Source organism: Peromyscus eremicus, chromosome 2 (assembly GCF_949786415.1).
Source record: "Peromyscus eremicus chromosome 2, PerEre_H2_v1, whole genome shotgun sequence".
In the NCBI taxonomy this organism is placed as follows: domain Eukaryota; kingdom Metazoa; phylum Chordata; class Mammalia; order Rodentia; family Cricetidae; genus Peromyscus; species Peromyscus eremicus.
In genome coordinates, this window is record NC_081417.1 from 121829009 (window position 1) to 121841741 (window position 12733).

Genomic DNA, 12733 nt, shown 5'->3' on the forward strand with positions numbered 1-12733 from the left:
ACTTAAAAAAATCATTATCAAATAGCCAAGTCACTCCTAGAGATATAATAGCAAATACTGAATCTCTCTTTTTTCAAAAATTTTTGAGACGTAGTTCCCCTTGTAGCCCTGACTGTCCTGGAATTGCTCTGTAGGCCAGGCTGGCCTTGAACTCAGAGATCTGCCTGCCATGCCACCACACCCGGTGCAAATACTGTCTCTTAGACATGGTCTCTCCCTTATCTATGGGACATGTTCCGAGGCTCCCAATGGTGCCCGAAACCGTGGATGGTGCTGAACCCTCTGTATCCTGTGCTTTCCAATGTATATATAAATGTATACCTATGATAAAATGTATAAATTAAGCACCATAAGGGGTGAACAACAATAAGAAGAAAGTAGAACAATTACAATAATATACTATGATGAAATTGCTACTATCACTACTCTTGTGCCATGGGGCCATTATTGAATAAAGTAGGGGTGTTTGGACACAGCATTTTGATACTGTGCCACTCTGTCTGATAACCTAGAGGACTACCTAGTGACTGCCCAGCAGGTAGTGTATGTAGTGTGAGTATGTCGGGTGTGAGTGAGGGCAGTCAGTTATCATGGAATGGCACTAGATTAAATAACGCTACTCAGAAGAGCTGATCTAAAGCTTATAAGTCATTTTTGAACTTTTGTACTTGCTGTTTTTGGATCATGGTTGCCTACAGAGTTCGACTGTGGGTAAGGAGGAACTCCTATAGATGAGAGTGTGAGGAAGCACTGAACTAGTGTGTTAACAGCCACTGAAGGATTGATCACATCCATCCCAGCTCTCATTGCCTTCCTTTATTTCCACAGACTTAGCTGTCTTCAGCATTGCTGGGAAGTAACTCTGTCTTTGAAAAAACCATGGCCTAGTGCTTGGCTTAATTTTGGCAACCTATTTGGGAGGTTTTTAAGGGTAAAATCCAAATTTTTGTTTGCAGACTTTTGAGCAAATTGATTCAGCCAAGAAGTTGTTAGATTGCTTTGTACTAGGTGCCATGAGTAAGAGTAATAGCTTAACTGAGACAGTGGATCCTGCTGCAGAGTGGGATGAAGACACTCTTCCTGACGACCTCCCGCCCCAAGCTTCGAGAAACAGGATTTCTTACCTTTTAAAAGCTATTGTTTGCCTATCCTAGGTGGACATCCCCATAATTGGACTGCCATTTCGAGGGAGTGTTTGAGTCTTTTAAACGATATGACTCAGAAGCTGGTTCTCTACCAAGAAGCTGCCGCTACAAATGGGAGGATGTCTTCATCGTACCCAGTGGAACCCAAGAAATTGAGTTCTCCAGGTGACTCTTAGTTTTAAATGAGGGGGAACCGTATGTTTCCTAGAAAAGTGACAGCAGTTAATTTATGGTTATTTGCATGTGTGAGGTATATATGTTTAGAAGAGATCAATCCAACATGACAATACCAGGTATTGTATTGAACCAAGAAAGACAGACCTTTGTTATCATTGTAGATTGAAAAGCAACAAGTCATTGAACATTCAAAAATAGTTTTTAAATTTTTCAGTTAATAAAATACTTTAGATTATGTCCAGTGTAACAGTAGTGTTTAAAGGACTGACCCAGCCTGGGGTGGCGGCGCATGCGTTTAATCCCAGTGCTCAGGAGGCAGAGGCAGGTGGATCTCGGTGAGTTCAAGGTCTGGTCTACAAAGTGAGCTCCAGGACACCCAGAGCTACACAGTGAAACCTTGTCTCAAAGTCATGTGATGAAAAGTTTAGCACTTCCAATGTTTTTCTTTCTTTCTTTTTTTTTCTTTTCTCTTTTTTGAGACAGTAGCCTTGGCTGTCTTGGAACCCACTCTGTAGACCAGGCTAGTTCTGAATTCGCCTGCCTCTGCCTCCCGAGTATTGGGATCAATGTTTAATGTTTTATTGCAGTTTTATTTAAAAGGGCAAAATCCTGATGCAGTGCATTTATCTTTGTGCCAGAGCGTTGAGAAGGTTCCTCTGATTTTGTATAGCGTACTAGAACTGAATTGGTTGTTACAAGCTGACTTTTTGTTGTTAGTTTTTCTATTGACAAATGAATCAAGATCCTCACACAGGCTAAGAATATATTCTACAACTTGGCTACTTTAGCCCAATATAAGGTGGTTTTCAATGAAGCTGTTTATTGGTCAGATTAATAAATATCCTGGGAAATTAGTCTTTTTCTTTGATACCCAGGATTGTGCATACTAGACAAATGCTTTAACACAGAGCTACATTCTCAGCCTTTTTTTTTTTTTTTAAAAACTTTTCATTTTGACACAGGGTGTTAGAAGTGCCCTGGGCTAGCCTTGACAAATTTAGCCTGGGTACGCCTTGAACCTGTAATTCTCCTGCCTTAGCCTCCTTATTATCTGGGATTACAAGTCTGCCCTACCATGCCCAGCTATAAACGGGAGTTTTTTTGTCCTGACCGCCTGGTCCCAAATAAACACACAAAAACTTATATTAATTACAAAATGTTCGGTTGATAGCTCAGGCTTTTTACTAACTAGTTCTTACATTTAAATTAACCCATTTTTGTTTTTTGAGACGGTTTCTCCGCATACTTTTGGTGCCTTTCCTGGAACTCACTCTGTAAACCAGGCTGGCCTTGAATTCACAGAGATCCGCCTGCCTCTGCCTCCAGTGCTGGGATTAAAGGCTTGTGCCACCACCACCCAGCAAATTAACTCATTTTTATTTATCTATGTATTGCCTCATGGCTTTACCTGTTTTCTAGCATCTTGCTTCTTGAGTGGCTCCCTGGCTTCCCCTTGATTCCTCCCTTCTTAATCCAGTCTTCAATTTGATTGTCCCGCCTAACTTTATCCTGCCTTTATAAAGCCAGTCAGCTTTATTATTAACCAATGAGAGTAATACATATTCACTGCATACAGAAGGATTATCCCACAGCACCCAGCAACAACTTAGTCTTTGGTGGGATGTTTTTTGGAAAGTGCCAGCATTTTTTTTTCCTTCCCATCTTTACCATAAATTGGATGGGTTTAACCAAGTAGTAATTAAAATAGGAACATACAGCCAAACTGGATAGATTCTGATGCGGTGAGTTTCTCCTGTTTAAAAGTAAAATACAGGTGATGAGTTCATTTGAAAGTACTTAGAGAAATGAGCCTTGCAATCAGGATTCTCAGGGAGGGGAATGAGACCACATGATGTGACAGGAAACAGGAGGCATCTGCGGGCTGCTGAGGTGACTCAGCAGGTAAAGGTGCTTGCTCTGCAAGCCTGGTGACCTGCTTTGCCTCGAGCCCACGGTGAAAGGAAAGAATCAGTTCTCAAGAGCTGTCCCTTGACCTCTCCTCACGTGGCTGCTCTTCAGCACACACACACACACACACACACACACACACACACACACACACACACACGATAATAGTGCACAAAATGAGCAAACCAATCTAAAACTCCTGGAGTGGTTCCTGGATGACAACATAAAGTCTGGACATGGACTTAAATCTAGATGGAAACCGGCTACTGTGCGTTCCTTTAATGTCTTAAGGGGGGTGTAGACCTGAGACCCTCTGCTGGCCTGCTGGGCCATGTTACCTCATCTGCACTGCGTCTGTTCTTTTACAGAAGAAGCTGCTTTTCAGACACCAAAAACTAGCCAGATGCCTTCGGTGCCACCGTTAGTTAAAACATCACTGTTTTCTCCAAAATTACCTACACCTGATGTTTCAAATCCTTTTGGGACCCCGTTTGGCTCCAATGTAGTGAATCGAATGGCTGGAATTTTTGATGTAAACACCTGCTATGGGTCTCCCCAAAGTCCTCAGCTAATAAGAAGAGGGCCGAGATTGTGGACTCACACTTCTGGTGAGGCTGTTTATTTTCTAAAATTTGAAGTCTCACAGTTACAGGATTAGACAGCCTAAGTTCTCACCTTATCATTTCTTTTTAATAGATCAGCAAATATCTGAGTTTTCTAATCCATCTCCTTGTACCTCTGTCACTGCTGAGGGTAAAACAGTGAGACAGCCCAATGTGATTTACTTATGGATTCAGAATAAACGTGAACAGGTAGGATGATACGTTTATAGGTCTTATATTTACATCATTAGAAGATTAAGGATCTCACAACAGTGATAGCTTTTTGTGTGTTTCGTTTATGCTTCAAGTGTCAGATTGACTCCTGAAATCAATATTAGAATGTTTTGAATTATAATGCATTTCACATGACTTAATTCTTAAAGAGATAGGTGGGTTTTAGGCTCTGGGTTAAACAGCAAGTAAAACAAAGCCCTTCCATATGTTTATATCTTAGTCAGGGAAACAGAGGAGTAAGCAAGTAAATTACGCTCTATTTCTTTAAATGTAGAGAGCCACTAATTGGATTAATGGAAGGGCTGTTTTTGGAACTACTAAGGGCAAAAGTTGCTTCATACTGTGACATGCTATTATCTCTTAGCTGCATCTTGATAGATTATGTCCAAAATAGGAGAAACAGACTTAAAAGAAGAGAATTTTGATAGATAGATGTAGAGCAGGTGAGACGGACCGTCGTTGTAGGAAGGAGACTGTCTCCCGTGGCCTGGTCAGAGAAAAGGTGACACTCCATGAGAGCAGCAGGGAGGATGGGAAGATTCAGACCCAAGAGAGGGCCGCAGAGGAAACTAGTGTGCCTGGAGCAGACTGAGGGACAGTGGCTGGTGGGAGATGAGCTCAGAGAGGTGGCAGGCTCCAGAGTTTGGGCAGCACTTGATGGTGCTGAAACTGGCCTTTTCCCTCAGTGAGATGGAAAACTGCCACATTGTTTCGTTCATAGGATATTATAATGTCACATTGTGAAGGAGCTTTTTAAATGGTGGGGTTGAGGTGAGACTTGTCCTTGTTTGGACTTTGAATCCTAAGCAGGCGTGGAAGCCGAGAACCAGTGCTAAAGCCTCTGCAGTCATTAGTGGGGACGGCTGTGTGATTATGGGGGTTGCCATAGCACCTGTAAAGTATGGTCAAGGTCTGGATACATGTTTTCATAGGAATGTAATAGAATTTGCCTGGAATTTGCTGTTGGTATGCAGGAGAAAGGGTCAGTGTTTACTGTGAGGTTTTGGCCTGAGGCACCAGACTAAAATAGTTGCAGGAGATTGGGGCAGTTTACCACTGATTCTGAAGGAAGAGATTAATAGAGGTGAAGTGGAGAACTTAGTTTGATTTGGGGTCTGGCAACTTTGAGATACCTATTTAGAAAAACAAGTGAAAGTTAGATGTGTATCTGAAACAGAAGATTCTGGTGATGATGTACTTTCGGAAGTCATCAGGCTGCAGACAGCATTCAAAAAGCCCTGAGACTCAGTGCTGTTGAGTGTGGCTACAGAAGGGAAGAGAGAGCTCTAAACTGGACCCTCTACTGATTAAGGGTCCAAGAGATGAGAGGGAAGAGCAAAGGACTCTTCGGGAGCAGCAATTGAGGCGAGGAAAGAACGTTTCCCAGAGCAGGACAGAGTGACAGGAACAGTGTGGGGTGACGGGTTAACATGGGAGCGGGGAAGGTGGGGTCACCAGGACAGAGTGACAGGAACAGTGTGGGGTGGGGGTGACGGGTTAACATGGGAGCTGGGAAGGTGGGGTCACCAGGTCCACTATTGGGAATGGAACCTAGAGTCTAGTATACATAGGCAAGCACTCTACCACTGAGCTACATCCCAGTCAGTTTTTATTTTTTGCGGGGATGGGATCTCCTAAGTTGCCCAGTTCACCTCAGACTTTCTCTGTAGCCCAGTCAGGCAGTCTTTGAACCCCAGTTTCTGAGGCTATAGGTCTGAACCATCTTGCCTGAGTTTTGACAGGAGCTCTTAGGTAGAGAAGGGTGGTCAGTGGGGTTGGGGATTTAGCTCAGTGGTAGAGCACTTGCTTAGCAAGCACAAGGCCCTGAGTTCGGTCCTCAGCTCTGGAAGAAAAAAAAAGAAAGAGAAGGATGGTCAGGAGGGATTAGGAGAGAAAATGGATACCTTCCAAGAAGCCAGTCTTTGAAGGACTTTTGCCATAAATGGAGAGAAAATGACCAGTAACTGGAAGGAGTTGAGGGGTTAAGGACTTCAAAAAATCATACTTTTCTAAATGGGAGAAATAGAACCATGTTTGCTGCTGAAATGAGGAGGTTAGTATAGAATAAAGGAACCAATGAGACACAGTACAGTCCTGCTAGCTTTTGTGTAGTAACTAAACAGGTTCTGCCTTCTACATCCCTATGGCTTAGTGTGGCTTTCGGTGAGAGTCTCCCAAGGTACAGATTTACTTTCAACTCAGTGGATTCAGAGTCTGATATAGGAATCTTATTTTCTGTAAATGTCACCTTGTAGAGAATGTCTTGGGGGGTGGCTAAGGGACAGCAGTTGTATCAAATTGAGAAAAAAAAACAGGTTGAGAAAGTTCTATCCAAACCTCTGAGGTTTCCTTCTGTTATGGCAAGGCTGTACCTGGGTGTCAGTGCATGTGTGTGGAAACACAGTGTTTATCCAGCCCATAGCACAGTGCTATTTACTTACATAGCTTATTGTAACTATTGTTCATTGCTGCATTTACATTTAGAAAACTTTTCTGTGGGAAGAACTTAGAAATGTGTGCTATACTTGAGTAGACTTGAAAGAATAACCTTGTTAATTCTTTTTTTCCAACTCAGATTAAGAATTTCTTGTCAAAACGAGTGCTGATAATGTACTTTTTTAGTAAGGTAAGAATATAAAATGATAGCTTTGAGAGGAAATGGAGTGTGAGGGAGCAGAAAAGATAGGACTTGTAATATAGACACCCCAGCAGCCGTGATGAGATAGATCTCTGCCTTGCATTTGGACAGTCCTCTCCTAGACACACATGTCGCCCCACGATTCCTGGGGCTTGCCTCAGTGGTTGTTCCCCTGTGACTGGTGCTGGCAGCTTTGGTGATTTTCAGCTTTGGCCCTTCCGTGCTGGCTGGTGAGCAGTCAGGCTTTCTGGTGCTTCATGACTGGTTTCCTGTTCACATCCTTGTAACCTGTTGGTATTCAAAAGAGAGGAGACTGAGTTAGATGACTGATGTTGAATTCTTGATGGATTAAAGAATTGCATTTCAGGCAACAAAGTTGAATTCTGTGCCAGCATTGTGGCTTACATTTTTAATCCCACAGGACTCTAGATGCTGAGGCAGGAAGATTGAGAGTTTTAAGTGAGACCTGGCAACTTATGAAGTCCTGTCCCAAAAAAGCCCAAACACCAAAAAACAAACAAACAAAACAAAACCCCAAACAAGCAAACAACCCTTTCACTTGTTTCAGCTACCCCTGAGTAGTAAATGTCAGCTGCAGAAACTAAAGATGGACTTGTGTTTTCTGTTAGATTAGCTGTTTTGTGTGAATCCTTTCTCAGGCAAAACCTTTGTCCACATATAGGGCAGAGTACTTGTGTAGATGAAGTTTTTTCTGCTTCTGCCCAGCCCCACAGACCCTGTAGCCATTTATAAAATAATCACTCAGAAGCTTATATTAATTAAAACTTCTCGGCCATTAGCTCAGGCCTACCACTGACTAGCTCTTACGCTTAAATTAACCCATAATTTTTATTTATGTTTAGCCAGGTGACTTGGTACCTTTTTCAGTTTTGTCTTGTTTTTTCTGTGTCTGGCTGGCAACTCCTGACTCAGCCTTCCTCTTCCCAGAATTCTCCTTGTCTGTTTATCCTGCCTATACTTCCTGCCTGGCTACTGGCTAATCAGTGTTTTATTTATCAACCAAGCAGAGCAACACATTCACAGCACACAGACTGATATCCACAGCATACTTGCACACCTTAACCTCTCTCTGTCCTTACTGCAGTATTAGTGTATGGGCTTATGGAGCCTTTGGCACACACAAGCAAAGGTTTCACTATTCTTGTGTACTCTGAAGCCGTACAATGATGGCGGAAGAGCTGAGCAACCCTGGTGTGAATGTGTGAATCTGCGTAACAGCCATTTCTACTTCTTCACGGTGCTTTTTCCCTACAAGGGAAGGGAAGAGCTGCCTGATGGTCAGTTGCCTTTCCAAAAACAGTCCCCTAGGACCATCCTTTAGCAACACATGTCTTGTCCCTCACGAAGAGGATGAGAGTTCTCTGAAGTTTTACTGCAGTTCTTGGTCTCCAGAGAGGAAACAAACTTCCTGAGTGTCTTATGTGTGACATGCACTTTCACCAAAGTCCCGCCTGTGACTCTGACAGTGGTCCTCTTTTGATCCTCATTTTATGGAGAGGAAGTTTCTGCCGAGCAGAAAGTCTTTTCCTCTGTGAGTGAATATCTACTCTGATTCTAATCTGTAAGAGCTATTGTGTGGTGAGGGGCTGTAGGTGATGTTGTGTGGTGAGGGGCTGTAGGTGATGTTGTGTGGTGAGGGGCTGTAGGTGATGTGTGGTGAGGAGCTGTAGGTGATGTTGTGTGGTGAGGAGCTGTAGGTGATGTTGTGTGGTGAGGAGCTGTAGGTGATGTTGTGTGGTGAGGAGCTGTAGGTGCTGCTGTTGTGTGGTAAAAATGTAGACAGTGCTGAGAATCATGGTAGTAATGAGCCCTCTCTCCATTGGGTGCTTAGGTAAAGCCAGCATTCTTGTTTTTAGTTTGGCTTTTGAGATGGTCTCAGTAAGTTGTAGTTGGTCTTGAACTCATTTAGCCCACACAGGCCTTGAACTTCAGAAATTCCTGCCTTAGCCTCCCAAGTAACTAGGATTACAGGCCTATGTAGCAGAGCCCTGCCAGCATTATTTAGATAGGCCAGTTGTGCTCCATACTGCCTACCCAGGGGTTAGTAAAAGTCTGGTGGGTTTTTTTTGTTTTGTTTTTTTTTTTAAAATGGGGTTGAGAGTAGTAGACAGTTTATGAGAAGTAACCCATAGTTACAAGGTTCTTTTGTTCAAAAGGAGCTTTAGTAACTCTCCTTAAGTGATCACTGTGCTGATTGCACAGGGTGGGCTGATCACAGGGAACTCTTACTTTAAATGAGAAACTGAGGCACTTAGGGACTTAAGCTTGGGTGCTCTGTTGTACTTAAAATTTATATAAGAAATTATTTCAGTTTTTAAGTTTTGGGGGCAGCCGTGAGTCTTTTATTGTTACAGACCACACAACTGATAAAAATGGCAATTTTCCCACAGGGAACTTTACTTAAATATTTTTGTTCATTTGTAGCACCCAGAGGCCTCCATTCAGGCTGTGTTTTCAGATGCCCAGATGCATATTTGGGCTTTAGAAGGTAAGCAGTATCTTTGAACGGTAATCTGTAACTAATTTAATCAGTTAATTTTGAATTCTGGTTCATGAGCGGTCACTTCTAGTAGTTCAGATTCATTTTTATCTTTGTTTTATATGGATACTTTTCTTCCTCCCTGCCCCACCAGTTCTGGGGACAGAGCCCAGGCCTCATATCTGCTCGGCCAGCACTTCCACCGAGCTGCAGCTACAAGCCTGCATGGGTTTTGATTTGGGTAGAATTTTTCTTGTACATAGATAAAGATGTCTTTCTATATAATTGAAGTGCAGTCAGTTGATAGTGTTTACCTTAATGGTCGCTTACATTGAAATATGAAAACTTAGCTGTTAAAGAACTGTTTCATGTATAAATACCTTCTTGGTGCTTCAGGACCCAGGCAGGCCTGGCTTGACCACTTCATGAAAAGTGTCCTCATAGCTGTCAGGCCTCCTGTGTCTGTATGTTTTGTTTTGTGGCTCTAAGGCAGTTGAACACTTTTTCAGGGCTTGTTCCGTCTTTTGTATTACAGCTCTTCTTTATAGTTCTCTTTGCATCCAGACTGTCAGCATCTTCTCAAATAGACATATTACAGGCGGGTCTGTCTAACTTTGCTTCTCTGTTTTCTCCTCCCCTTGAGGTCTGTCTCACCTGGTAGCAGCGTCATTTACAGAAGATAGATTTGGAGTTGTCCAGACCACGCTCCCAGCTATCCTTAATACTCTGTTGACCCTGCAGGAGGTAAGTGATCTGTCCCAGTGTTGGACTTGGCTGCAGGCTGTTCTCCAGTGCCCTGTGCTTCTCTTTGTTTCTGTAGGCCAGTAATAAAACATGGTCGAAATGAAAATTCTGTTTTCACCCTTAGGAAATTACAGTCTGAAAGAGAGAACAAGAAGAACAGCTGTAGCTAGAGTTTTCCTGCCTTGCCCACAGTCAGGACAAATCTCTGTTACCCGCCAGTCCCACAGCCGCTCAGACCCAACCAAGTAAACACAGAGACTTATATTGCTTACAAACTGTATGGCCGTGGCAGGCTTCTTGCTAACTGTTCTTACAGCTTAAATTAATCCATTTCTATAAATCTATACCTTGCCACATGGCTCGTGGCTTACCGGCATCTTCACATGCTGCTTGTCATCGTGGCAGCTGGCAGTGTCTCTCTGACAGCCTTCCACTTCCCAGAATTCTTCTCCTCCTTGTCCCACCTATACTTCCTCCTGCTTGACTACTGGCCAATCAGTGTTTTATTTACTAACCAATCAGAGCAAAACATTTGCCATACAGAACATCACACAGCAAACAACTTTATTTGCTTAAAACTTTCACAGAAACTGAAAGAGAGAGTGTGCTTAACCCTTTGTGGTAGGCTGCCGGAATTAAGTAGATAGTTCAGGCAATTTTGTGTAAGTTTGGGTTCTGTCTTTTGTTTTTTGAGACAGGATCTCATGTATCTCAGACTGGCCTTAATTAAACTTGCCAAGGATGACCTTAAACTTGTGATCCTCTGCCTCTGTCTCCCCAGTGCTGGAGTACTAGGTGTGAGCCACCGTACTCCACTCCACACTCAGTTTTGTGTGGTGCTGGGGATCAAACCCAGGGCTTCCTGTATGCTCAGCCAGCAAGCATTTTACCGACTGAGCTACATCCCCTAGCCCAAGAGCTCCTGAAAGTGGCCTGTGATTTCATCACCCAATCAGATACGTTCCCATTGGGCCAGAGGCCCAATACCTAAGACCACTGGATGTCCATCCAAGGCTGGGTAGTTGGTTTTTACCATAGACCTTTTAGTCCTGTATTTATAGGAAGGCAGAAACAAACAAACAAAAAAACATACTTCCTGCTTTCCAGCAGGTTCCCTCCCTCCTTCCCTTCCTTATTTCTTTTTCCTTTCCTTTTCCTTTTTAGAAAAGGTCTCACTATGTAGCCTTGAACTTGCTGGCCTCAAACTCTGCTCCTGAAGGCTGGGACTAAAGGTGTGCATCACCGTGCCAGGCAGGCTTCCTTTCTTTTTTTTTCTCCTATTTTGCACTTTTTGTTTTGTCTTGGTTTTGAGACAGGATCTCACTGTGTAGTCCTGGCAGCCTGTAACTCATAGAGATCCACCTGCCTGCCTCCTCAGTGCTGGGATTAAAGACAAGTGCCACCACGCCCAGCCCTTCCTTTCTTAATTCAAGTGATTTGTTTTAGTCTACCTTTTGTTATTGTGGTCATGGGAAGTATAAACAGAGCTTGGGGCATTTAAAAATAGTGTTTGGGTGCAATAGTCTCTTTGTAGGAAGTGTTGAGCTGGGCCAGAGATTAACAATTGTTGCATTTTTTGGTCTGGGGAACCTTTTAGGAAAGGAAAAAAAAACTTGCTCCACAGTTCCATTGTTTAAATTTAGTTCATATTACCACTTACAAAGTCTTAATAAATGAGTGATTTTTTTCTTTTCCATTTTATTATTGTTGCTTTGAATATTCTGTTTGAGTTTTTTTACTTTGGGGTCTTTTGTGATAGGGTCTCATTAGGTATCCCATGTGGCCCAATAGAGCCCTAATCCTCTTCCCTTTGCCATCCAAGGCTGGGATTATGGTTATGCACCACCCATTCCCATTCCAACATTGCCTAAATGTATGACAGGGCAACTGAGACTTGGGCATGTTTTCTGTCCACAGAACATCATTGCTATCTTGTGAAGGAAGTGAAAGCTCTCATTACAGATGAGGAGGCTTGCTAGTGCAGTAATGTACGCCTGAGTTTGCACACAAACCTCAGAGAGGGCAGAGCTAGGACGTGTACCTAGGCTGACTCAGGGTTGACAGTGTAGATGCCTCAAGAAGAGCAGCAGATTCACATCCTTCATCCTTGACCTTGTCTGCCATCGTGTTCTGGGATTTGGTTTTCTCCCACTCAGGATTCTTGAGAGAATGATTCTATCCTTGAAACTTTTTGGCTCATGATCTATAGTATGTTATGTTCAACTTGTGTGTATGTGTAATAGGAACAAGATTCTTGGCACAGTACTTACTTAACGTTAACTATGCAATGTATCTTAATGTTTTTGTTGAATTTCCTTAGAAAGGCCAACTGGAACCCATTGAAATTGAGTAAATGGTGCTGCTGCAAGTGAGCTGCGTGGCCTCACTGACTGCACAGATCTCACTGCTCTCAATATTTATTCTGTGCTGCACTCTCTGTTCACACCTCCTCCATGGTTGGAATTCTACTTCTTCAGAGTTTACTAGAAGGAGATGAGTCGATTTATATGGATTTCAGTTACCCATACCTTTGGGTGGAAGGATAAAAATTCCAGATTTGTCAAAAAGTCAGTCCTTTCCTTGAAAATAAAGGGGTTGACATGGAAAATACTTTTGAAGGGCAGAACAGAAAGAGACAAAGAGAGGCCTGTGCTACACAGTTTTGAGTCAGAGGGGCAGAACAGGACCAGGGAGCTGACACTTCACTCTGAGAATTCAGATCCCTTCCTTTGTGAGTCTCGTCTATCACAGACAGCCTTTTTGTTGGACTCACAGATATTCTCAG

At 42.9% G+C, this 12733-nt stretch overlaps 1 protein-coding gene across 1 annotated transcript in view; it reads left to right on the forward strand.

Moving 5' to 3' along the window:
* Positions 1 to 12733, forward strand: part of Ndc1 (NDC1 transmembrane nucleoporin) — a 51069-nt gene that overhangs the window by 20555 nt on the left and 17781 nt on the right. Inside the window, exons 11-16 of the mRNA XM_059254645.1 lie at positions 1155 to 1310; positions 3599 to 3838; positions 3927 to 4042; positions 6642 to 6692; positions 9150 to 9213; positions 9848 to 9948. Coding sequence (XP_059110628.1) covers positions 1155 to 1310; positions 3599 to 3838; positions 3927 to 4042; positions 6642 to 6692; positions 9150 to 9213; positions 9848 to 9948 — 728 coding nt within the window. The remainder of the gene's footprint in view (positions 1 to 1154; positions 1311 to 3598; positions 3839 to 3926; positions 4043 to 6641; positions 6693 to 9149; positions 9214 to 9847; positions 9949 to 12733) is intronic.